At 44.2% G+C, this 27442-nt stretch overlaps 1 protein-coding gene across 4 annotated transcripts in view; it reads right to left on the bottom strand.

Annotated features, from left to right (window-relative positions):
* Nucleotides 1–18979, bottom strand: part of PTPN21 (protein tyrosine phosphatase non-receptor type 21) — a 79384-nt gene extending 60405 nt beyond the window's left edge. The window contains exons 1-2 of one of the 4 annotated variants that reach the window (XM_055303795.1): nucleotides 18740–18979; nucleotides 14156–14521 (exon numbers count right to left, since the gene is read on the bottom strand). In XM_055303795.1, coding sequence (XP_055159770.1) covers nucleotides 14156–14335 — 180 coding nt within the window. In that variant the 5' untranslated portion in view covers nucleotides 14336–14521; nucleotides 18740–18979. Of the gene's footprint in view, nucleotides 1–14155; nucleotides 15389–18739 lie in introns of those variants that run through there. The other 3 variants (XM_055303792.1, XM_055303794.1, XM_055303793.1) reach the window with 3 other exon arrangements.
* Between the last annotated feature and the right edge of the window lie 8463 nt (nucleotides 18980–27442).

The following is a 27442-nucleotide window of genomic DNA, read 5'->3' as shown; positions in this document are numbered from 1 at the left end:
CTGCCTGAAAGAATATTACCCAACTATTTTCCACTACCTTAAAATATAAAAAACACCACAGTTCCACTGTTCTTAAATTAGTATTACCATGAAAGATCTGAAGATTATAAAATCAAGAAAATTGCTTTTGTGGTTACAATCCTCAACAGATACACATGAATAAACTCCCAGACTTCTTAAAAGCTGTATTTGTTTTCCTCATTAATCAAAGTTCAAAACTAATGCTTTTAGCATATATGAAATAATTTTTCCCCACATATTTTAAAAGGTGGTTTTCTAGTTACACCAAATACTTCTTCCATATTCACAAATGCTCTAATAGTAAAACTGTTTCCTCTTCTAATATAGAAAAGTGATTTTTTTCTCCTTTTTATTAATAAAGATCCCCTTAACAAAGGCCACACTTACAGGTTTAATGGATTTCAACTATGTTCTTCATTGAGGACCAAGGCACAGAAGGTACCTAAGTAAAAGTCAGTAACTCAGAAATATACACTTGATATATTTTAAATTGTTTAAGTACCATAATGCCAGTTACATTTTATTCTAAGAAGTGCTATTTGGATATGAGGAAAATAAAATGCTTTTGTTATATTTAAAAGTAGAAGACAATGATCCAGCTTTCAGTATAGTTGTGCTATTAAGGATAATAGGAGTTATCCTCTATTCATCACCCTATATACCATTACTCTATTCAAGAAATATAAAAGTCTCAATGAAAAAATAGACAACAGAGATAATCATGAGCTGCAGAAGAGGATTTAAAACGCAGTGACAATTTACAGTGGTCCTGTCTTCATGCTCCTAATCCACAAATAGTAGAAGGGAAAAGGCTTCAGTAGGGTGACGTGCTTTTAACAGGTGGAAACACACCTGCATGCACCGTGGCTAATCACAGTGATTCAGCTACACAAGGCAACACAGCAAGCACCGCAATGGGCTTACTGGTTTGGCCACTTTCTTGATTTAGTTGCAGTTTCAGACTCTAGGAGCCACCCCCCACCCCAAGTTCAAACAACAACACTGCAACCGGCTACTGCTTTGGAAAATCTCTCAGCAGAGAATTCTCCAGGGGGCTATTTCATCAGCCTGAGACTTCCAACTCTGCCGGGGAACAGGCTCACAGAGAGCTCCCTATCAAACAGCTCTGCCCTCAGTACTTTAGACACTCCCCATGGGGTCTTGCTGGCCTGATTATGATTTATGTTCTTTCTCAGGCTTATCTTTCTGTGCCTGATGTAACCTCAAAAGACCTATTTGAAGCAAAATAATAAATTGTAGTAATTAGAACAAACAAAAACATGTATCTCAAGAGTACTTAAAGCAATCTCCATCAGATTTGGAGGCTGCACTGTGCCAAGCTGCCCTTAGAGGCATGAACTCCATGGCAGGCCACCTGTCACTTGCCCAGAGTTACATCCTGGGAAGAAAGCTGCTGAGCACAGAGGAGCCTGCCCTGGAAGCATGAGCAAAGTTACTTAACACCTGTGTTACCCTTCTGTAAAGTGGAGAGGAGCGAAACAGTGCCTCCCCCATAGGACTGCTGAGGAGCAAAATAAGCCAAAATATCCAAAGCCCCTCCCTAAACAAGTGTCTCACACAAAATAACTGCTCAAGCAATATTAGCTCCTATTGTCAGTTTTCAAGTCCCCTTAAACAGTAGAAAATTTCATACCACATCTTTTTTACTATAGGAAAGTCTATACTTAACTATTTCACTAGTAGGGTTTTGTTTTTGGGAACTTTTCCTGTTTTCTTTTTTCTTCCCTTTTAAAACAAATTATTTGAAAATACCAACACCTGCATTGCTTTTCTTTCTTTTCTTTTTTAAGACTTTATTTAACGATACCTGAATGGCGCTCAGTGGTCGAGCCTTTGGCTCAGGATGTGATCCTGGGGTCCTGGGATCAAGTCCCACATCAGGTTCCCTACAGGGAGCCTGCTTCTCCCTCTGTCTCTGCCTCTCTCTTGTGTCTTTCATGAATAAATAATATTAAAAAAAAAAGAGTTTATTTATTCATGAGAGACACACAGAGAGAAGCAGAGACACGGCAGAGGGAGAAGCAGGCTCCCTACAAGGAGCCCGATGTGAGATTTGATCCCAGGACACTGGGATCATGCCCCCAGCCAAAGGCAAATGCTCAACCACTGAGCCACCCAGGTGCCCCTGGATTGCTTTTCTTTAGGAAAATGACAATGGCTTGATGGAAAGCAGTGCAGTATTGAGGGAAAAATGCGAAAGGAGTGAAAGACCTGGGGACGCCTGGGTGGCTCAGCAGTTGAGCGTCTGCCTTCCAGGAATCAAGTCCCACATCAGGCTTCCTGCACTAGGCCTACTTCTCCCTCTGCCTATGTCTCTGCCTCTGTCTCTCTGTGTCTCTCATGAATAAATAGATAAAAATATTTAAAAAAAAAAAAGGAGTGAAAGACCTGAATTCTAGTTGGGTGCTGTCACTACTAGTTGCCCCAGCCAGGGACTAAAATGAGAGCAGTGTACAGTGAAGTCTCCATTCCAGTAGTGGGTGACACTTTATGCAAATATTGTATAATTTTAGATGTAGTCTTAATTATTCAACATGCTTCATGTGTCTTTATGTTATCATACTGTAAAACAATTTAAGTGTTCTTTTCCATAAGTTGCCAAACATAAATTTGACTTCAAAATAGGTTCCAGTCAAAAAATTAAAGACAAGTCAAATAGGTACTTGTCTAAATATTATCTGTAAGTGCAAAATATTGGTGAATGAGAATTAAGGTTATTAGACACCTGGGTGGCTCAGTGGTTGAGCATCTGCCTTCGGCTCAGGGCGTGATCCCAGAATCCGGGATCAAGTCCCACATCAGGCTCCTTGCAAGGAGCCTGCTTCTCCCTCCGCCTATGTCTCTGCCTCTCTGTGTCTCTAACGAATAAATACATAAATCTTTTTAAAAAAGAGAGAATTAAGGTTATTTTCTAGATAATTCACACTCAACTGGCAGGAAGAGAAAGGACATTACAATGGATATCTTAACTCTCAGTGGGGTAGCCCTAAACTTGACTGGTTGACAGTAACATCTCAAGTGATATTTCTCCAATCCATTTTTTCTCAGTTTATTTCAACTAATGTGAATTTAGACAATGAAAAGGAAAATGGAAATGACTAAAGAGGGGTGCCTGGGTGGCTCAGTCTGCTAAATGTCTGCCTTGAGCCAAGATCATGATGCCAGAGTTCTGGGATCAAGCCCTGCATCAAGCTCCTTGCTCAGTGGGGAGTCTGCTTCTCCCTCTTCCCCACTCATGCTCGCTCATGCTCGCTCCCTCACGAAGAAAAGAAAAAGAAAAAAAGAAAAAGAAAAAGAAAAAAGAAAAAGAAAAAGAAAAAGAAAAAGAAAAAGAAAAAGAAAAAGAAAAAGAAAAAGAAAAAGAAAAAAGAAAAAGAAAGGAAAGAAAAGAGAAAGAACTGAAGAAAACTAACTACTAAAAACTAGAGTTGCCAGTTAACAAGTGTCCTGCATCAGGACCTCCCCTAGGCCTGGTGCTGTCCATCATTGGTCTCTACTCCATCACTGAGATGGTGGGAGAAGGAAGGAAGTCCATTCCACTCAGGGATAAAGTAAACATGTAAAGCATCTAGTACAGTGCTTGGCATCTAGTCAGTGTGCAGTAAATAGCTATCATTCTTACCGTCATGTGCTACCATCTCACACATAGAAGAAGCAAAATCCAGAGAAGCTGGCTTTCTTGGGTCACCCAGGTAATGTACAGGGATTTGAATCCAAGTTCAAACGGTACCGAAACTCCACTTTGTTGCCTACACAACCTTGCTTTGCCAACTACAATTGAATCTAATGATACAAAGTTCAATCAGCTGAATATTCACATGACATCGATGGATTTGTCAAGTCAGTCTGAGCCAGCTACATAACCGTAACACAACTGAACAAACACAAATTCTTTTTATATTCGCAAAGAAAATGAACTGCCGCCAGCCAGCATGAAATTACTTGTACACTTTCTTAGCCTGCTCAGTTAAAGCTCATTCAAAATAACGTGATTACTGTGTCCTATTTATAAATCTAAACCCCATATACCTTTTAGCGATCTCATCTGGGCAATCTACTACAGAAAGGTGGAAAAGTTATTCCTAATACATGTTGTTACTTCTCATATAGGATTTGTGACATGCATTGTCTCTTCTAGTGAAGTAAGTATCTTAAGCTAAGTCTTAAGAATTTAAGTTGCCTCTGGATATTCATTAAAAAGTAAAATATAAGTGACATTTATTTACGAACAAACTGCTGAGAACCAAACAGGAAACATCTGCTAAACCAGTATACTGTTAAGAAAGTAATATGAAGCAGCTCTTTCTGCCCATGGGTCCTGTCCCTGTGTTATAATAAAACCACCTTTTTGCACTTACCAAAGATAGGTAAGTGATATTTAGGGGTGCCTGCATGGCTAAGTTAAGTGACCAAATCTTGACCTCCGTTCAGATCTTAATCTCAGAGTTGGGAGTTCAAGCCCTACATTGGGCTCCACACTGGGCATGGACCTACTTTAAAAAAAAAAAAAAGTGATATGAGCAAAGGGAAAAATAAAACTCACAATGTAGTGTGTGCTTGTGGCTCCACACTGGGCATGGACCTACTTTAAAAAAAAAAAATGATATATGAGCAAAGGGAAAAAAAAACCCTCACAATGTAGTGTGTGCTTGTCACAAAAAGATGAAATATAGGGTTCAAGAAGTGGCCAGTGAATTTGGTTAATGCATAAATGAGTCATCAATTCGTTCACTGAAAAAACGGTCACACACCTATTGCTTTGGTGGGCATGAAGGTGCAGTCTGGTAAGGAAGAGGTGTAATGAAGGAATTTCCATTTACAACCTCTTCCTTTTACTCCTTGAAAGGAGGTTTTCCCTCAAGAATAAAATGTCCTTGAAGTGCCCGACTGGCTAGTTGGTAGAGCATGGGATTCTTGATCTGGGGTTGTAAATTCAAGCTCCATGTTGGGTATAGAGATTACCTAAAAATTAAATCTTAAAAACAAACAAAAAAGGAGTAACACGTCTCAATGAGGAAACAAATACCTCAAACGGCCTTTCCTGAGATCTGAAGATAAAGATCATTCGAAAAGAACATTTGTGGGCACAGTCGGGGAGGAGTATACTTCAGAGGTAAATTATTCTCCTAAAAATACGAAGGTCTTGAATTGTTCACAAACATTCTATACTACCAGCACCATTAACTGCAGAAAAAAGAAAGACCAAGGAAGAAAGTCCTATTAAGCTGAGAGCAGGGGAAAGACTGCTTCATCTAGAAGAGGCTTCTCGGCCCACAGCCTGGCTCATAAATGGATTGACAGAGGGGGTATCCACGAACCACTTGAAATTGTATGCAAAATTCTACAACCTCATCAGATTCTAAAGGGGCCCATGACCCCTGTAACTCTAAACGTCAAAGTTCAAGCATTAGTTTGACAGATACAAACTCAAATTCTGACTCTTCTGCTTATTAGCTGTATGGTCACCCAGATTAGCAGAGCAAATCACCCAATTTTTCAGAACCTCTGTTTCCACACTTTAAAATGGAAAAGTAATGCCTAATTCCATGTGAGGATTAAATATGATAAGGCATATTAAGCTTCTAGCACAATAATGTTCATCCACCCAGAAGGGAGGGCAGTAGAAATCCACTAAAGCCTCTAGTGTTATAAGGAATGAAATCTGAAGCTTTATACACCAAAGGAAATGACAGAACTTAGTGAGGAGCCCCAAACACCCTCCATTCCCTACGTCCACCATTTTGTAACTCAACTCACAAACCTCCGCACATGAGTAAATTCATACTTAGTTCCACATGGTGATAAGACTACACAACTGTGGCAGATTGTTGGCGAAAGCGGTTCAAGGACCTCCCTAACATCTCTGAAGTGGAAAATCCAATACTGGGAGAAAAATATCTTAGACTATTAGCTCTTAAACTTATTAGAAATTAAGGGGATAGTTGAATAATACTCCATTCCTTTAAGTAAACAGGTTTCAAAAATCCGTAATAACCTGTGTGATGTTACTTATGTTAAAATGTGTAACATTTGGGCAGCCCCGGTGGCGCAGCGGTTTAGCGCTGCCTGCAACCCAGGGCGTGATCCTGGAGACCCTGGGTCGAGTCCCACATCGGGCTCTCTGTATGATGCCTGCTTCTCCCTCTGCCTGTGTCTCTGCCTCTCTATCTCTGTCTCTATGAATAAATAAATATTTAAAAAAAAATAAAAATAAAATGTGTAACATTTACATGTTGTATTTATAACTCCTCTACTTATTTATATAGCTGGTTCTTTTTTTTTTAACCCCATTTATTTTTTCAGTAATCTCTACACCCAACATGGGGCTCAAACTCACAACCTGGGATCACGAGCCACGTGCTTTCCCAGAGTCAGCCAGGCACCACTATATGGCTAGTTCTTAACTATCTAGACACGGTGGACTCTTGACTTCAGCTCCAGTCACAATCTCAGGTTCAAAGAATTGAGCCCTCCATTGGGCTCCACACTCAGTAAGGAGTCTGAGATTCTCTTTCTTTCTCTGCCATTCCCCCAATACTCGCTCATGCTCTCTCTAAAATAAATAAATCTTAAAAAAAAAAAAAGTAACAGAAAACCTAAAAATCAAGAGAAATCCTTGCTCATTTTAATCATTTTTGGAGAGGCCAAGCTAAAATTTCTGTTTATTAGTTAATCAAAGATATTTACTGATACTTGTCTATACATCAATTTTATTTGATTTATAACCTACATACCTGAATAAATATTCAGCACAAAAGGTTGAAAAGTTTGCAGATACTATACTTTTATCTTACACATATTTCAGTTATTTTTAGAGTCCAACTGAAAACAGCTAGTGCAGAAGGAAATACGCATGAAATTCTTGAGGTCTACTCAGATAACAGTCAAGATAAGGTCAGTGGATATTTGGAATACCTAAGACACTAATTTAAAATACACTCCAATGGCCAAGAACACTTTCTCAAGTTGTGCTTGAGAGTAATGGTTTGCATTATATGCTTGATTCCTCTCTATACCAACAAATCCTTTAGCTAAAAAATTTCCCCATCAGTCAGACAACATTATGGGAACAATCTGTTCCAAAGAAGTTGACATTCCCATGATCTAGCAATCTTACCTCAGGGAGTCCCTTTTACTCAAAGTCCCTGGTAATTTTCTAAGTGTTTCAGAAGAAGCCACAAAGTGAAAAAGAAATAAAATTCTAAAGAAAAAGGTACTTTTCTACCTATGTTCAAAGTTTTATACATGTTCAACTCTCTCCAGGAAATAAAATCATAGAACAAATAAAGGCCAACTTAACTGAGCTGCTGTCTATGCTTATCAATGTAAATTCAAAACAAGAACCTTAATTTTTAAACTAGACATTTTTTCAGCAACGATGTACCATAAGGTACAAGGCACTATTACAGACACAGGTGATATTAAGTCCTACTCTGATAGAGTTAATATTCTAAAAAATAAAAACTTGGCATATGTGTGATGGACTTCGAATACAACTAAAAAATTTTTTTCTGACGGTGTGTGATAAACCACCATAGATTAACCAAGTATCAAAGCCTAATTACAATCTTAAAATGAGAAGCCACAGGAAAAACTTCTAAATTTTGCCCAATTTTTCACCTGAAGGCTTAGTACTAATCTCAACTTTAAAACTGTAGTTATGTACGCTCACCATATATGTAGCCAATGAGGATACCCCTTCCCCCATACACACACAAAATGCTCAGAAATAGCAGAGTGTTATAAAGCTGACACATAATGTTATCACAGCAAAAACATGAAAAAATTATCTTCAAAAGAATCCAGAAGAATCCTGGCTGGCTGAATCGGTTGAACATGTGACTCTTAATTTCAGGGTCATGATTTCAAGCCCCACGTTGGAGGTAGGGAATTACTTAATAAATAAAAGTTTGGTTTTGTTTTCGTTTTTTAAAGGCCTCCAAGGGTTGGTGCACTTGCCTGGTTCAGGCCCTAAGGTATGCGACTCTTTTTTTTTTTAAAGATTTTTTATTTATTTATTCATGAGAACATAGAGATAGACAGAAACTCAAGCAGAGGGAGAAGCAGGCTCCATGCAGGGAGCCCGACGTGGGACTCGATCCTGGATCTCCAGGATCCCACCCTGGGCTGAAGGCAGCACTAAACCGCTGAGCCACCAGGGCTGCCCTGGCATGCGACTCTTGATATCAGGTCTTCAGTTTGAGCCCCATGTTGGGCATAGAGATTACTCAAAAATAAAAAAAAAAAAAAATTAAAAAAATTTAAAAAAGCTTCTAGAGTGTTTTAAGTTCCATTTCCTAACTGGACATTTAAAATCTTAGACGCCTGGGTAGCTCAGCAGTTGAACATCTGCCTTCAGCTCAAGTCATGATCCCAGAGCCCTGGGATCAAGCCCCAGGTCAGGCTCCCCGCTCAGCAGGGAAACTGCTTCTCCCTCTCCCTCTGTTACTCCCCACCCCCTGCCCCGCTTGTGCCCGCTCTCTCTGTGTAAAATAAGTAGATAAAATCTTTAAAATAAGTAAATAAATAAAATCGTAAAAGAAAAACAAAACAAAACACCCCACCAACCATGTATGAATTTAAGCTGAATAAGGGCTTTATGACAAAGGAAGGTATCTTGTAAGAAATAATAGCTTGCAATGAATCTAATTAAAACCCATGATGACACGATAAAAATATGATTATCAAATGTGATATAAGATTATTTTTTTTAAAGATTTTATTTATTCATTCATGAGAGACACAGAGAGAGAGAGAGGGGCAGAGGCACAGGCAGAGGGAGAAGAAGCAGGCTCAAGGAAGGGAGCCCGATGCGGGATTCGATCCTGGGACTCCAGGATCACGACCTGGGCCAAAGGCAGGCGCTAAACTGCTGAGCCACCCAGGGATCCCATACAAGATTTAAAAAGAATCCTTGAGGAGCATGTGCTGCCTCAGTGGGCTAAGTGTCTATTAGCTCAGGTCTTTTTTTTTTTAATAAATTTGTATTTGTTTATGATAGTCACACACACACACACACACAGAGAGAGAGAGAGAGAGAGAGAGAGAGAGAGAGAGAGGCAGAGACACAGGCAGAGGGAGAAGCAGGCTCCATGCACCGGGAGCCCGACGTGGGATTCGATCCCGGGTCTCCAGGATCGTGCCCTGGGCCAAAGGCAGGCGCCAAACTGCTGCGCCACCCAGGGATCCCTATTAGCTCAGGTCTTGATCTCCAGGTCATGAGTTCAAGCCCTGCATTGGTCTCCACACTGGGCATGGAACCTACTTAAAAAAAAAAAAAAAAAACACCAGAAATTAAGTATGCTGGCTAACTGAATTTAAATAATAAATGAATGAATAAATAAATAAATATAAAAAGAATCTTTAAGACACACCCTGAAAAAAAAAATCTTAATGCAAAATTTCATAATACTTTTTTTTGTTGTTTTTAATCATAGGTTGAAGGCAAGAGGGAAGAAAGAGGCAAATAGAGAAATATAAACCTACTGAAGTCCTGTTGGTTTTGGGAGGGAGAGCAACGAGGCAGTGACACTGTACAAATTAATTTCAAGTTGCATGAAAAAGGTTCAAATATGACTGCTAAATTACTACAGTACACTAAAATTTTAAGTGTAATAACATAAAAAGTACCAGTGGCCACTACACTTGTTTTTACTGTAAGAACATTTTATGAATAAACACTGCTTCTTCCATTTACTAAGAGAATAGAAGATATTTACAAAGGAATCAATCTGAAGAGAAGTTGGTCAGTTACAACATACAGGTGGGCATCACCCTTGTGAGAGCTTCTCACAAACCAAGCCCTCTACTAAATGTTTTTCATCTAACACTGAATCCTCACAGCCCAATCCACAGATGAAAAACAGTAGACTTGAAAAATGCCAACTCCAAATATAATTGGACAAAAGCACTTTTTAAAAAATGTTATTTTATTGTAAAAGTTCTTTTCTCAGTCTCATGTTGCCTTTTTCCAGATAAGACAACTTCATCTATGTGAACTATTATAAATGAAGGAGAGACATGCATAAAGTAGACAGGATGTCTGACATGAATTATATAATGATGTGGTGTGTCACTTGGACTGGATCACATAACTGATAGGTTATGGAACTAATAAATGGCAGCACTGGGGTCTAAACTCAAGTTTTTCTTTTTTCTTTTTTTTTTTAAGATTTTTAAAAATGTATTTATTCATGAGAGACACAGAGAGAGGCAGACACATAGGCAGAGGGAGAAGCAGGCTGCCTGTGGGGAACCCGATGCGGGACTCAATCCTGGAACCCCAGGATCACGCCCTGAGCTGAAGGTGGCGCTAAACCGCTGAGCCACCCAGGCATCCCACTGCTTGTAGTTTCTTAATATGTTATAAGATAGCTTAGTTATTAAAAAAAAAAAAAGAAGAAGAAGAAGACTAACAAACATATACCCACACATCCAGCTTAAGAAATAAAATACTACGGATACAGTTGAAGCCTCTGGGTAGTGTTGTCATGGTATTATTATGTAGCCTTTGCCATTATAGAGGTAAAATAGTATTCGATTAAGCAAGTAGACTTTTTCTCCCCCAGGTGCAATCTGGGCAGTAGCAGTGATTATCAGCCAAATCCATCTATTATGATAATTCTGAGTCTGATTGATGGGAGAATAGTGCAAGGTGACAAAACATCAACAGCTCTTGGTATGAATCTCGTATGCATGGACACAATGTCAGAACAGGTGTTGCCCTGACTCGGGACTTTCCGAACAGTCGTTTGGTCAGATTAGGCCTGAGGCTTGAGCCCTCTGTTTATATGCTACAGAGAAGAGCTTCTGGAGCTTTGAAAGGAAGAGTCTGCTTGCTATACAGACTAGCTTCCTAACCATGACTCTCATTAAATACTGGAAATGTTGAGATAGTCTGTCCAAGGCTAAGACATTTTCTAGGGTTCGTGCCTGTTCCCTCTCAAAGCACTCTACTTTTGTGCTAAAAATCAGTCTCGTTATGTATATACACAGCAGGGTGAAGGTGCTTGTTCCCGGGTATGATAACCTCAAACAAGTAATGATAATTTCCCTGGACTTCCTGACCAACAGAGGAGGAAAGCAATGTGGGCGCAGTGCAGCCTGTATTTATTGAGCACATTCCATGCCTGGTATTCTGGCTACAAAAATAAATTAACCACAGTTCCTCAAGAAGTTGATTCTGTGGTGGCTGTGCATAGAGCTGGTGCATAAGAAAGAAATGATGGGAAGAGAACCAAAATTTTAAAAAAGGAAAAATGGGTGATGGAAGCAAAAAATATGTAATAAACACAAGCAAGCAGAGCGAGTCACTGAGGCAGGCTGTGCTGGTTTACTTTCTCCTATTTTGTGCTCCATTCCAGTTTCTTCCTAACTCTATCGGCCTCCTCTATTCAACCCTGAGGGGTCCGCGACATCTTTCTCTCTCCTAGACAGCCTCATGGCCTCTCCCACCTTTGATGAACTGACCTAGGCTGATGATTCCCAAATCCTTCCCCCTAGCTGGGCTCCAAGCCTGCACATGCCTCTACAGGCTCAACATCTCCAACTGGCATCTCTGACTGAGCACTTCCCGAACTGATCTCACCATACACCTCTCTCTCTGCCCCTCAAACCTGCTCTTCTTTTAATGCTTCCTCTCCCAGTTACAGACTCCACCATTTACTGGAACCCTCAGTATCAACCTGGACCTTCTGGCTAGCCCTCCTCCACACTTGGCAGGTAGGTCCTGAGTATCTCCAGATTCCAGCCACTTCCCTCCATCCCCCTCCAGATCCAAGTGACTATCACCTGCCCCACAAATACTCCTTTTTACTTGTCCTCCAGAAGGCCTGCTCTTCAAAAAACAATCACCAAACCCCGTTTACAATCCTTTGCTAGGGGATCCCCAGGTGGCTCAGCGGTTTGGCGCCTGCCTTTGGCCCAGGGCGCAATCCTGAAGTCCTGGGATCAAGTCCGGTGTCACGCTCCAGGTGTGGAGCCTGCTTCTCCCTCTACCTGTGTCTCTGCCTCTCTGCCTGCCCCGCCCCCCTCTCTATCAATCATGAATAAATAAATAAAATCTTTAAAAAAATAAAATAAAAAATAAAATCCTTTGCTAAAAATATAATACTAATAATAAAACGAATGAATGAATGAATAAAATAAAATCCTTCACTAATGGGGCACCGGGCTGGCTCAGTCAGAGTAGTGTGAGAATCTTGATCTTGGGGTCCTGAGTTCAAGCCCCATGTTGGGTGTAGAGATTACTTAAATAAAATATAGTCCTTCACTAGCTTCCATACTACTTTCAGGGCAAACCCAAACCCCTTAACAAAAACCCAGCATTATGGATTCTGTTATCAGCTTTTCCTCTCCCCACCTGAGGCTCCAGGTAGATCACCTGCCTCAGGTCTTTGGCCTGCAGTTCTTTTGTTGGAACAGTCTTTTCCAGCCTTGGACAAATTCCACCCTGCACCATCCCTGTCCTCTCTGCTGCCTCTCCCTATTGTTTACAGCACCCTTTATTTTTCCTATCATAGCATGGATCAGACTGTTTTCTTAATGGTGTCAATACTAGCATGAGCTCCTACTACATATATCCTTGGCACTTAACACCTTTTAATATGGAATAATCAAATGATTCTTAATAGTCACAGGGAACACAGTTTATCTATTCCTAACTTTTTGTGCACTATGACAATGGGATTTCCAGTTAGCAATATAACCTGGGCATTTACAGGGAATAACCAGTTTCTCCATCTTTCTCTTATCCCAGAACCAACCAGCCAAAGACAGGAAAGCTCTTAACTATAATTAGAGCCCTTTTCTTCACTAGGCCTTACATAGTAATTACGCCTTACATAGCATCTTAAATTTAAAACATTATGTGGATCTTTGACGACTCCACAACTTCCTACAGACAAGATTAGGGGTTTTCCAAGACAAACCTCCCTATGATAACTATAACACTGTTATTAGCTCTTTGGCTTCAGGACACCTAACTGGTTTAGTGGGAAGAGCATGTGATTCTTGATCTTGGGGTCATGGGTTCAAGCCTCACACTGGGTACAGAGACTACTTAAAAAAAAAAAAAAAAAGTTAAAATAAAAAGACAAAGTTATTAAAAAAAAAAAAAAGTGCTGGCTTTACATGCACTTTAAATCACACAACCGCTCTTGAGCATTATCCCCATGGTTTAGATCAGGGAACCAGAGCCCAAAGAGGTCACATAACTAACTCATCCAAGGTTAAGCAGCCAATTGGTGAGGAAACCAGAATTCAAGCTCAGACAATATAACTTTACAATCTTGGCGTGGTCTGTGCAAAAGAGTCAGTGAATGAAAGTCAGTAAACTGGGGGATCCCTGGGTGGCGCAGCGGTTTGGCGCCTGCCTTTGGCCCAGGGCGCGATCCTGGAGACCCGGGATCGAATCCCACATCGGGCTCCCGGTGCATGGAGCCTGCTTCTCCCTCTGCCTATGTCTCTGCCCCTCTCTTTCTCTCTGTGACTATCATAAATAAATAAAAATTAAAAACAAAAAAAAAAAAAAAAAAAGTCAGTAAACTGTACTAGATCAGAAGGACACAGTTGGGATTATATTAGAAAGGGGGGACTTGGGGATCCCTGGGTGGCGCAGCGGTTTGGCGCCTGCCTTTGGCCCAGGGCGCGATCCTGGAGACCCGGGATCGAATCCCACATCGGGCTCCCGGTGCATGGAGCCTGCTTCTCCCTCTGCCTGTGTTTCTGCCTCTCTCTCTCTATCATAAATAAATAAAAATTAAAAAAAAGAAAAGAAAAAAGAAAGGGGGGACTTGAATAATCCTGAATGCGTTACTATTTGCTTTTGGATTACATTTTAAGGGAGCCAATATAAGCATTTTCAAAACTTGGGCACTCTTCGTGATCTTACGGGGTACACCCGAAGAAAGACCCCTTGCTCTAAGACCTCTTGCTCTGTATCTATTCCTTCTTCCCAGGGAGGGGGAGCTTGCAAACTCCGACATCATGGCCAGGGACCTCCCTGGAGAACACAGGGGGCAGCGTGCATTACAAGGCTGGGAAGGAAGGCACAAAGCCAGGCCAAAGACGCCTACAGCCTTTTTTTTTTTTTGGGGGGGGGGGGGCAGCTCACCTCTCGCAGCTCCAGTCTCTGGGCCACAGCTTCCAGGCTCTCCTGGCCAGTGCTCTCCACAGACAGCGTGAACTCCACAAACTCGTTATTGAGCAGCTGGATCCGGGCAACCAGGCAGCTCTTGCTGGACACCGTGTAGCGCCGGGTGCGTTTCAGTTTCAGTCCGAACGGCAGGGGCATCTTCTTCTCCCTCCGAGCGCGGTGGACAGGTCAAGCGGGCAAGGCACCGCCACCAACCGGGTGGTGGGGACGGCGGGAGAACAAGATCCTCTCCCGCCGGGAGGAGTCCTGGACAGTCTCCGGCTGCTCACCCAGCAGCAGCTGCTGCCGCCCAAAGGCCGGGTGCGGGGAGCATCCACGCCAGTGCTGGGGACAGACGGACACCGGTTACAGGGGCCAGGGCCACTTCTGACCTGTCTGTATTAGTATACCCCTCCCCCACCTCTACCTCTTTGTTTTTTAAAAATAAAATTCTAAAAAAAAAAGAATCCACTAAAGCCCTATCCAAAGAACAAGCTCCCCCACTGCGTCCTGGATAAAGAAGGTATTACCAGGACCTGGGCGGCCAGGGAGGGAGTCTACCACCCGGCTCCCGCCCTCGTGGGAGCCTTCGGATAACGCGAGGCACCTCCGGGCCCAAGCGGATCGCGGCTGGGGCTACCGGGCCGCCGAACTCAAGTTTCGAGGGTTTTGGTTTTGGTTTTTTTTTTTTTATCCTTAACTTTGCCGGCTCCCTAAAGCTCCAGGTGTGGGGGTGCTTGGGTCCTTAACAGGAGCTGAGGTGCACGAGAACACCTCCCAACGCGCTAAGCAAGCCCCGTGAGACACGGGGGCCCTGCACCCACGGGGGGGGGGGGGATCCCCGGGAACTTCTGGCAGCTGCGAGGTCCGGGGAGGCGAAACGCCCCACACGCGCTCGCACGGCCGCCGCGGCTCTGCAAACGTCTACGTCACCAAACTGATCGATCGATTCACAAGCCCGAAGGACGCCAGGAATGCAGGTTCTCCGATTACCACCCGAAGCACGGACGTTCGGCAAAGGGCGGCCCCGGCTTCCCCGCGGATGGGGCCGCCGGGAGGGGCGGCGGGCCTGCGCCCCAGCAGGGCCGCGGCCCGGAAGCCTGAAGCTCCATCCCGGGTTCTCCAGAGCGAGCCCGGCGAGCAGAGGGAACGGACGCCCGGGGACCTCGCGCTCGGTCTCAAACCCCCCGCCCCCGGCGCGCGCAGCGTCTCCCCGCCGCGTTGCCCCGGCCAACGCGCAGCCTCAGAAGTCCCGGAACGCTCCGCCCGCCGCCCGCGTTTCCGGACGGACGCGCGACGGGAGGACCGGCCCCTGCTGCCCCCCACCCCCGCCCCGCCCAGCTCGAGCCCCACGGAAGGGGGCGGGGCCGGTCCGGCTCCGGGCTCGCAGCCTCGGGACGCACACACACCGCCCCCCACAACGTGACTTAGAACGTTTCTAAACACGCCTGTGGATGGTGACTCCTGGGCTTGGAGCAAACAGCGTGAGCGGCGGCGATGGGGGTCGGGGTCACGCTGCCTGGGGTTTGTTTTCTCCTCCTCCCCGCACCGGCCAGCGGGTCAACAAACAACAAAATCCCGGGACGGTTCCCACCCTTTGTTTTTCTTTCTGAGTGGAGGCCGCCTCGTTAGACGGATGGCTGAGAACCGTCGAGCGAGGCCCGGCCGCGGCTGGCTGCCCTGAACTTGGCCGGGGAACCGCACGCAGGGGCAGGGGCAGCGGCAGGGGCAGCGGCAGGGGCAGGGGCAGCGGGAGGGGCAGGGGCAGCGGGAGGGGCAGCGGGAGGGGCAGGGGCAGCGGGAGGGGCAGCGGCAGGGGCAGCGGGAGGGGCAGCGGGAGGGGCAGGGGCAGCCCTCCATCCTCTCCCCTGGGAGACGCAGAACCCAGGCCAGGGAAGGAGCGGCTGTAGCTCAGCCTCGCCCTGGGCACGGATCCCAGGCTCCTCCTCCCCAGGGCTCCGCTCTTTTCCGCTTTTCCTGCCTCTGGCTTTCAAGAGGCGATGGGCGCAGCTATTCCACTGGGCTCTGCCAAAGTTAACGTTTTGTGATTCCATTGCACAAAAGTGTCTCGCGTCCCTGAGGACGAGGCAGCCGAGTGGGCAGTGTGAGAAATCTAAGATGAGCCGAACCCTAAGCCGTCGCTGCCCTTAAGGAGATTACACGCGAGCTATAATTACATACAGGGCTGCATCTCGAGTAAGGACCGAGCCACAGCTTCCTCTGTTTCTGTTTTCGTGCTGTGGTCGGTGGTGTTTTGCTTTTTGCCCTTGGAGTTCTGGTTATGCCCACGTGGCCAGAAAAATTAAAAACAAGGACTAGAGGAAGAAGGCCAAAGGAAGGGGAAAAAAAAAAAGGAATACTTAAAGGGCTGTTTTAAACAACAGCTTTTGCTGAGTACCTTCTATGAGTAAAAGCACCATACTAAGGGGGGGGGGTGATATAAGTATTATTAAAAGAGTCTTCACTTGCAGTTTTCTTTTTTCCTTTTTTTTTTTTTTTTTTTTTTTGCTGTTTTAAATGCTCTTTGCTATGTCAGGGTATAAACTAAATATAGTTGAGGCAAAATAAAAAAAATCATGAGATGAGAACTTTAATAAGTTTTTGACTAGAAAATTGCCTGATAAGCCATCAGTGCTTTGTATGATACAAATATTAAGAGATTATATATATATATATATACATATATATAACATACCACATATACTACAGAAATACCTTTCTGAGATGAGGTGGTGGATTTTAATTTTATATACAAGTTAGGGTAACGAAAAAAATGGGACAGGTTAAGTAGTGTGATGAAGGGAAGATATTGCATATATGCAGAAGAAAGATTAATGTTTGTATTGAGTGTTCAAATATGGTGGATTCTTCATTACAAGGAAAGACCTATGCCTTGAAGGCAGATATTACAGTATACAACTTAATTATTAACTTAAGCTCTGATTAAGCAAATGAAGAGTAAAACTTTGAGTTGTTCCTGATATTTGAAATGTCTTACATCAGATAAAAACCAATGTTTCCTCTTTATTTTGGTAGATATTATAATGTGTCAGAAAAGTTGAGGGGTGAATATGGGTGTGGATATAAGGATGCATTTTTCCCCCAAGATCTATCCACAAGAACAGCCTGCTTTCTGCGTATTTATATAAAACCTGTGTTAAAATAATACTGTTTAATAATTTAGATAATTATCAATGATTTACACGTTTTAATTTTCAGTTTTCACTAGCAAATCATGTCAAAGTTATGAATGTTCCAATAGAGTAGAAATGTAAGTTGCTTTTTTTTGGGGGGGGGGGTCTGTTTCAGGTGTAAAATAATATGCAATAATTTGAAAGATCTGCAATTATAGCTTATCTAACTGCTAAAGAGATTCATTCAGAATTGGCTTTTGAAAGGAAAAGCTAGGGCAGCCCCGGTAGCTCAGCGGTTTAGCGCTGCCTTCAGCTCGGGGTGTGATCCTGGTCGGGCTCCCTGCATGGAGCCTGCTTCTCCCTCTCTCTCTCTCTGTCTCTCATGAATAAATAAATGAAATACTTAAAAAAAAATTTAAAAAAATGAAAGGAAAAGCTAGGAAACACTTTCTCTACAGAACCATTTTTGTATGTAATAAGAGATACATGTTAAATTCTGTTCCACTTTTCAAAAGGCAGTCTGGGGTATCTGTGAATTCATTTTAACGTTTTCATATTCCCTTTCAAAAGTTTGTCAGATACCCTGTAACTCTGAATCCTGTCGTTTGCACCCTTGCTAAGATCCTCCCCACATGTAATTTTGCCAAAGACACTCCAAAATAATCACAGGGGGTCTATGACATCTTCTGAGTAACATGTAGACCTATATAGCATTTAAATCAAACATATTTCTCATGGACAATATGCGTAGATACTCGAGAATAAGATACCCTAGAAACAAAACACAACTACTATCAGAGTAAAATTACTGTCGTATCCCAAAGTCAAAAAAAAAAAAAAATCTGCCAGCAGCTAATTAGGCGTTCGGCGGTGGTCAGGGCACACGGCGCGTTTCGAACGTGCCTGCGGGCGCACGCCGTGATTACAGGGCTTTCGCAGCAAGACAGAGAAGACGTGCATGCCAAGGCCGGCCAGTCTAATCAGGATTTGCAGAAATCACAAGCCGGAATCTGCAGACCCAAGAATTCTTTTTTCCAGAGTAAACACTCTTTACTGCAAAACAAGTCATCAGCAAACAATCCCTCCCCTCCTCGCCTCCTCGCCTAAGTTATTTGGCAAATCTTAATATTCCGAGAGCCCCCCCCAAAAAAAAAAAAGCCTAGAAGACTGCTAGAAGCAAGCAGTCTGATGCAGAAGTAAGCCGCAACAAGCCGCCGAGGGGTGCAGAAGTTCAAGCCCCCGGTTAGCAGTGCAACGCCGCAGACCGGAGGAGCTGGGAAGGGAAGGCTTCTCCGGGCTTTGTTACGCTCCTGCCGCGGGGGCCGGGGGTCCGGGGCGGGCGGACGCGCTCCGGGGTCCCCGCCGGGCGACACGCCCCGCCGCCCTCCGCCCTCCGCCCGCCGCCCGCCGCCCGGGCCCGCGCGCTCACCTGCTCCCGCTCCCGCATCCTCGGGGCCGCGCGCCCCGCTCAGCGCCCGGCCTCCCGGGGTCGCGCCGCGCCTGCGCCTCCGCCGCCGCCGCCGCCGCCGCCGCCGCGCCCGCACTCCAGCCCGCGCCGCCGCGCGCTCATGGGGCCCGCGCGCCGCACTTCCTGTCTCCGGAACCCGGGCCCGCGGACCATTCCCCGGGGCAGGGCAGAGTCCGGCGGCGGCGGCGGCGGCGGCGGCGGCGGGGGCGGGGGCGGGGCCGCACCGACGCACCGACGGACGATCGCGCACGGGCCGGGGCGGCGGGGCAGGGCGGGGCGGCCGGGCGGCGGCGGCCGGGCGGCCCTCCCCCGGGGGCGGGCGGATCCGGGGCGGCGGCCGCGGCGGCCCGTGACCTCAGAGAGTTGGAATGCGGGCGGCGGGGCGCGGCGCGGCGCGGGGGAGGCGCGGCGCGGGGGAGGCGCGGGGGAGGCGCGGACAGCTGCGCCTTTCATCGTGGGCCCGCGTATTTTGAGGGCTTCCAATACAGCGCGGCTTTCGGTCAAAACGTGGGGAGGGGATGTTCGTGTGGTTCCGGGGCCCGCAGGACGCTAGTATTGCCAGAGCGGTTCGTGTACCGGTGTGCACTTCTGAGAACAGCTCGCGGATTCTAGGTCTTACTGCCGTGCTTACGTCTAAAGATACACCTCCAAAAAAAAAAGAAAAAAAAAGCGTCTGCCCTGGGCTCAGGGAGTGATCCTGGGGTCTCGGGATCGAGTCCCACATCGGGCTCCCTGCATGGAGCCTGCTTCTCCCTCTGCCTGTGCCTCTGCCTCTCTCTCTCTCTCTCTCTCTCTCTCATGAATACATAATCTTTTTTTAAAGGTGGAGGAAACACTCAAGTACTGGGTGGGAAAGTCCTCTTCTATCCACCCGCCCCCGCCCCCGCCCCCGCCAAAAGGTTGATGTGCCTCAAATAACCTCTGGGTGTCCGAGAGCTGCATGCAGATGCAATACACAGTAGAGCCATTCGGGACGGGGGCTGCATGGTCAAGCTGTCTGGGTTCAAATCTCAGAGTCAACACTCTCTAGCTGGGGGAACTTGTGCAAATTTCCTAACCTCTCTCTGTGTCGGCTTCCTCTCTTCTTTTTAATAGCTATGGGGTTTTTTTTTTTAAGATTTTATTTATTTATTCATGATAGACATAGAGAGAGAGAGAGAGAGGCAGAGACACAGGCAGAGGGACAAGCAGGCTCCATGCCGGGAGCCCGACGCGGGACTCGATCCCGGGACTCCAGGATCGGGCTTCCTCTCTTCTAAAGTGAGAAGAAGAATCACTGCGCAGTAACTTGTGTAAAATATATGGGAAGGGATTCATTTAACTCTAGACCCCATTAGCAGTGTTTATTATTACATGATCACTGTATTTTTAACCTGTTTTATTACTCAATTGGAATACCTAAGTGAAGGACTAAAACTATGTGACCCTAACAACCATGACCAAAGAGTTGTTTGACGTTTACCTGGCATGTGGTTTGAGCGACTGGAGCAGGGAAGCTTTTATTTTGCGCATTTTAATTTAAGTGATTTTTTTTAAAAATACTGTTTCTCAGATTTTTTATTTTTTTGATTTATTCAGAGAGAGAGAGAGAGAGAGAGGCAGAGACACAAGCAGAGGGAAAAGCAGGCTCCATGCAGGGAGCTTTACGTGGGACTTGATCTGCTTGATGTGGGACTCGATCTGGAGTCTCCAGGATCACACCCCCGGCTGCAGGTGGCGCTAAACCGCTACGCCACTGGGGCTGCCCAAAAATACTGTTTCTAGAAAGCTTTTTTTGTGTTAAATTTTATTTAACTCTCCTTTTCATCGACAATTAACAGCCACTTATTGAGTCCTTACTGTGCCTAACTCATGGTCCCTGCACACAGAGGACTTCTGGTCTAGTGGAAGATGATGAACACACCTACACACACCACACATACATCATTGATGTATGAGCACTATGAGAAAACAAATCCCAGGCAAGATTCAAGTCAAGCAATGGAGCTAAAAGCAATTAAGATTACATGTGTTTCTGATAGAAAAAAATAATTCTGTTTGTAATTGAGGGGCACCTGGGTGGCTCAGTGGTTGAGCATCTGCCTTTGGCTCACGTCATGATCTCGGGGTCCTGGGATGGAGTCCCACATCAGGATCCCCGCAGGGAGCCTGTTTCTCCCTCTGCCTTTGTCTCTGCCTCTCTCTGTGTGTCTCTAATGAATAAATAAATAAAATCTTTAAAAGAAAATAAACTAGCTTCCAAAAAAATTCTGTTTGTAATTGATATTTCAGCAGGACACCATGAGGGGTCAAGTTGTGTGTGAGAAAAGAAGACATTAAAATAAGCTCCTTTTCTGGTCTTCCAAGGTAGAAACATTGAAATTATGTGAGACTCTTTGCCCTTTCTCATCTCCAGCCTACCATGAAGACCTGATATTTCCTCCTTTGCACCATCTCACAATTTCTTTTTTTCTCTCTACCTCGCCCCCTCCCACTTCCCAAAATTCTAAATCATCATTTTACATCCGGATTGTTGCAACAAGGGTGGTCTAACATCTAATTTCTCGGTTTTCTCTCCTTTTCATGCAAATACCAAGCTTACCTCTGTCTCAGGTTTGTCACTCCCAATGGACACACACCCACCCACACACACACCCCCGCCAGGCTAGCTTTTCCGCCTGTACTTTAAGGGCTTTCTAAGCTGATCCTAGCCTCTCTGGCCATCCTTAATTTTTCTCTTCCCCCCAGAATGCCCCAGTCAAGCTGTTTCTCCAGGCCCGTAGTATCTCCTGTCCCCCCCCCCTTTCATTTGTCTAAGTCTTTCCTTGCTCTTCAAGCCTCAATTCAAGCCTCTCTGCTTCCAAGAGAACTTCTTAACCATCCCATTCCACAGTGATCTCCACACTTGGCAAGAGCTTTAGAAACTATTTCATGAGGGCTTCTTTTATACCTCCTGGAATTCCTAGGACACTACTGGCAGAAAGTAGGCACTAAAAAAAAACCGTGTTAATTGAATCGGGAAGAAAATAAAAGTATTTTAAAAATAGAAAATGATCATAAAACCCCAAGGGATATTAGACAATAGATTTGAACTTCCTCCCTCACACTGCACCAGTGTCATTTGCTGACCAAATATTTGAACTCTATTTTCCCCTCAACTGCGTTAATTTGACAGTAGCTACCCCACGATAAGCCACATGAACAGCCCCTTCACAACGTCATTGGCTTATGTTTGAATGAAAGGAAGAGAAGTAATTTGTATAGTTCAAGCCCAAAAGATACAAAAAGGTATAAGTAAAAGTCTCCTTACCTGCCTGCTAGACACCTAGCTCTCCTCTTGCCAGTAACCAATGTTACCATAATCTGTATCTATCTAGAGATACTCTGTAGATTAATAGCCATTACCTATCTGTATCTTTACCTCCTCTTGTTACCCAGAAAGTGGTGTATTATGAGTACTTATACATATGGAGATAATTCTTATTAAAATAAAGAAATTAAAATTTAAGGGGCACCTGGCTCAGTCATTGGTAGAGCTTGTGACTCTTGATCTCTGGGTTGTTAAGTTTGAGCCCATGTTGAGTGTAGAGATTACTCAAAAAAAAAAATCTTTTTTTTTTTTTAAGATTTTATTTATTTATTCATGAGAGACAGAGAGAGAGAGAGTGAAAGAAGCAGAGACAAGGCAGAGGGAGAAGCAGGCTCCACGCAGGGAGCCTAATGTGGGACTTGATCCCGGGACTCCAAGATCAGGCCCTGGGCTAAGGGCGGTGCTAAACCGCTGAGCTACCTGGGCTTTTCTCAAAAATAAAATCTTAAAAAAAAATAAAATAAAATTTAAAAAAGAAAGTCCTAAACTAAAAAAAGATACTCAATGAAAGGAAAGGAAATTGTGGTTTTGGTGGTGCACTGACTAATATACTCTTAACCCTGAGTTAAGAAATTCAGGGTGCCTGGCTGGCTGAGTTGGTGGAACATGCGACTCAAGCTTAGAGTTGTGAGTTAAAACCCTACATTGGGTGTAGAGATTACTTAAAAAAAAAATAAAGTCTTAAAAAAAAATAAAATAAAATAAATAAATAAATAAATAAATAAAAATAAAGTCTTAAAAAAAGATATTAATCTGCTTTGATAGCTTGGTATGTACTGTACCTCACTATGTAAATGACCATCTTCTGCAAGAGTCTAAACCAAATGATGGCCCTCCCTCCTCCCACCGCATAGAGGCAATGATTCCCAGAGGGAAGCAATAGCAAGAGCCAGAGCTAGAAAGGTGAAATCTCTTTTATTCCAAATTTTCAGTGTCCTCTCCCTGCTATACTCAACACCTCATCAGGTGCAGCAACTTTTCAGCTGCAAAAGAGTGAGAATAAAGAGCATGGATTTCCCTGGATATCAGAGAAATGATGGTGTTGGCAGTATATTTGTTCAAATGGACAAGAAAATGGAAAAATGTTTATCAATTCCTGTAGCAAAACTACTGTGAGTATAATTCCCAACACTTGGGTTTTTGAGCCAAGGGCAGACATACTATGTGATACTCACTACTGAAAAACTTGTACTCACCCTGCCTTTATTCTGAGCCAGAGGCCACTAAAAGAAAGATAAATAAGATGACTTAGGTGCGCGCACACACAGGTTCCAGTACTATATATATGTATGTTATAGCAGGAGAATGTATTAGTGAGAATATATTTTAAGGGGGGTAGTCATGTCTAGTTTAACACTGTGATCAGCTTCCACCTGAGTCTAGAAGGATAAACAAAAAAGTTCACTAAGAAGGAAAGGAAGAAAAAAGCATTCCAGGCTGAAGGAAACTGCCTCCAACCCCTACCTCTGCTTCACCACACACACATTCGCACACGAAATACACATTTGCAAAGGTTGTGCATGTGCAGCATCCAGCTGGAATGCTGCCCTGAGACGAGGCTGGGGCTGCAGATAAGAGGAGGCCACTGTTAGAGGACTTAGGTCTCCATGGAGTTGACCTTAGTACTTAGGCCCCTCTGACTTCAAAACCAAAGCTCTTTTTAGGCACCTTTTCTCTCTAGTTTATTATTATTTTTTTTTCATCTTCTCTCCCAGGGATCCCTCATCTTCTCTCTTTAAAAGACAATCCAGGGCAGCCTGGGTGGCTCACTGGTTTAGTGCCTCCTTTGACCCAGGGTGTGATCCTGGAGACCTGGGATCGAGTCCTGCATTGGCCTCCCAACATGGAGCCTGCTTGTGTCTCTGCCTCTCTCTGTCTCTCTTTATGTACCTCTCATGAATAAAATAAATAAAATCTTTAAAAAAAGACAACCCAGAACCCTCTTAGCCAGCACTGTGGTTTGATGAAATCTAGTCCTCATTCTATCCCCTATAGCAAAATATATCATTCCTCTTGGACTGCAGGGTCCTTCCATGTCAGAAAAGAATTCTTTTAGCCCAGCTTAGTATTTTTCAAGCTAAATACTCTTAGTTCCTATAATGGTTTCGCTCTGGTCATCATCATGATCATCTTCCTCTGGATGTGATCTGATTCATGAAGCTGCATCTCAAAAGGGAAGCACCTTGTAGTGTTGGACCACTGAACACCATTGGTTTAGTGGGTTGCCCCCTTTGATCCAGACAGTGTAACTCCTCCTGAGGTCTAAATGTGTGAATTCTTTTTTCTTTTTTAAGATTTAAAAAAAAATATTTTCTTTCTTTCTTTCTTTCTTTCTTTCTTTCTTTCTTTCTTTCTTTTTTTTTTTTTTAGAGAGAGATAGCGAGAGAGCACAAATAGGGAGAAAGAGCATGAGGGGGGTGGGTGCAGAGGGAGTGAATTCTTTTTTACTTTTTTTTAAGTGAGCTCTACGTCCAATGCGGGGCTTAAAGTCACAACCCCAAGACCAAGCATCACATGTTCTACTGACTGAGCCAGCTAGGTGCTCCCCTCACTTTCATTTTTAAGTAAAAGCATTTCTTTTCATCTTCTCTTTATTATTATAAATATATGCATTCTTAAGTAGCTGGCAAATCTCTCCTTCCATAGTTTTAAATGGATTATTCTGAAAGCTAACCCTTTTTTGAATACATTTTAATAAGTTTCCATGATCGAAATACATTTTAAAAAATATTTTATTTATTTAACAGAAAGAGAGAGAGAGCACAAGCGGGGGGAGCAGCAGAGGGAAAGAGAGAGAAGCAGACCCCCTACAGAGCAGGGAGCCCCATGTGGCTGGATCCCAGGACTCTGGGATCATGACCCAAGCTGAAGGCAGATACTTAATCTACTGAGCCAGCCAGGCGCCCCATCCCAAATACATTTTAATGCAAACATTTTCTATTCTCTGTGAAATGTTCTTTCAAAATTATCTAAATATTGACTAAGGATTTTCTAACCAGTAATGGATACAAAAACCTGTGTTTTCATTCTTAGTTCTGAAATGGTGGCTGAGGGGGACGCCTAGGTGACTCAGTGGTTAACTGTCTGGAGTCCCACATAATAAATAAAATCTTAAATAAATAAATAAATAAATAAATAAATGCCTTCTCAGACCCAGCCACTGTGCTGGGAGTCAGAGTACAAAGAGGAGGAAGACTGAGTCCCTGATTTCATGACACTCACAATCCAAAAGACAGTACATTATTTCTATTTCTTCACCCACTATTTAATTTTCTTTTTTTTTAAATTTTTTAATTTATTTATGATAGTCACACAGAGAGAGAGAGAGAGGCAGAGACACAGGCAGAGGGAGAAGCAGGCTCCATGCACCGGGAGCCCGACGTGGGATTCTATCCCTGGTCTCCAGGATCGCGCCCTGGGCCAAAGGCAGGCGCCAAACCGCTGCGCCACCCAAGGATCCCCCCCCCTTTTTTTTTTTAAAGATTTTATTTATTTATTCATGAGAGACACACAGAGAGAGAGGCAGAGACACAGGCAGAGGGAGAAGCGGGCTCCAGGCAGGGAGCTCAATGCAGGACTCCATCCCAGACCTCCAGGGTCATGTCCCAAGCCAAAGGCAGGTGTACAACCACTGAGCCACCCAGGCGTTCCAAGAGTCTGTAATTTTGTTAGAGAGGGCACAGTTAATATTAGAGAGGGTGTATTAAGTGTCATACTAGTAGCTCTCACATGGATGCTATAGGAACTCAGAAGAAAAAAATGACTATATAAGACAAAGGGCCATGTGGCAGATAGACCCCAGGTGGCCCCATAATTCCTGCCCCTGCTGTTCACACCCTGTATAATCCCCTCCCCAGAGTCCCCCTGACTGTGGGCAGCACCTATGACTTGCTTTTTGTTACTGGGTTTGGCAAAAAAGGGGTGGGGGGAGATTTTGCAGATGTAATTAGCTCCTAAACCATTGATTTTGACATCAGGCCCTGGGCCGCCCTAAGTTACCAAATGAAGTGAAAATTCTAAGAAGAAGAGGAACTGAGCTTCCCCTGAGCTGACATGGCTAGCCCATGTTGAAGAAGTGCGTGGCAAGGAACTGTGGGCAACATCTATGGACTGAGGGCAGCCTCAAGACAACAGCTAGGAGAAGTTGGGGCCCTTGCTCATAAAGTTGCAAGGGAATTAATTCTGCTAACACCACTGATGGGTTTAAAAGTGAAGTGTTCCTCTGTCAAGCCTGCATATGAGAACACGGCACTAGCACCTCAATTGCAGCCTTGTGAGAACCTGATCAGAGGACTCAGGCTATGCTCAGATACCCGCCTCATGAAAACCATGAAATGATAAACGCGTGTGTTTGAAGCTGCTAAGTTTAGTGTGGTCCTTTGTTATTAAGCAATGGAGAGCTAATAGGGACAGCTTCCAGATTTAGAGGATATGGGGGAGAAGGGAGACCTCTCTCTGCTTAGTACAAGATTTTGTGATCATGGCAGGGAGAATGAAGCTGTTATTTTTTTATTTTTATTTATTATTATTATTATTTTTATTGAATGAAGCTGTTATTGACAGAAACAGGGAAGTCAGGAATAGAAACCAATCCTAGTGGGGGATGGGAAAGATAATGAAAACTTAAGTTTTGATGTGCTGAATTTGGGGAAAATACAAATGCCTGCAGTCATCTGGAATTAGGGATTGGGGTTTAAGGGAAAACTCAGGGGTGACAGACCTGGTTTTTCTCAGCATAGAGGTGACAGCTGAAATCCTGAGAATAATAGAGTTCTCTAAAAGAAGGGGTTCAGAAAGAAAGGAGCAGGAAAGTGACTACAGATCTTGGGGAAGGAAGGCAGGACTAGACGCAAGGGAACCAGTACCTGTGATCGTTAGAAAGGACTGTGATTGGGGCACCTGGGTGGCTAAGTGGGTTGGGCATCCAGCCCTTGATTTGGGCTCAGGTCGTGATCTCTGGGTGGTGGGAGCAAGCTCTGCCTTAGGCACCCCACTCTGTAGAGTCAGCTTGAGATTCTCTCTGTTTCTCTCCCTCTGCTCTCTTTCTTTCTCATAAATAAAGATCCTTTTCTTTTTTTTTTTAGATTTTTTATTTTATTTACTCAGGAGACATACAGAGCGTGCGAGAGAGGCAGAGACACGGGCAGAGGGAGAAGTAGGCTCCATGCAGGGAGTCCGACGTGGGACTCGATCCAAGGTCCCCAGGATCAGGCCCTGGGCTGAAGGCGGCGCTAAACCGCTGCGCCACCGGGGCTGCCCCAAGATCTTTTTCTTTTTCTTTTTTTTTTTATTTTTTTAAAATTTATTTATTTATG

The sequence above is a fragment of the Nyctereutes procyonoides genome, unplaced genomic scaffold (genome assembly GCF_905146905.1).
Source record: "Nyctereutes procyonoides isolate TBG_1078 unplaced genomic scaffold, NYPRO_anot_genome, whole genome shotgun sequence".
Taxonomy (NCBI): Eukaryota; Metazoa; Chordata; class Mammalia; order Carnivora; family Canidae; genus Nyctereutes; species Nyctereutes procyonoides.
Note: the sequence above shows the minus strand (reverse complement) of the source record. Positions and strands in the feature narration are given on the sequence as shown.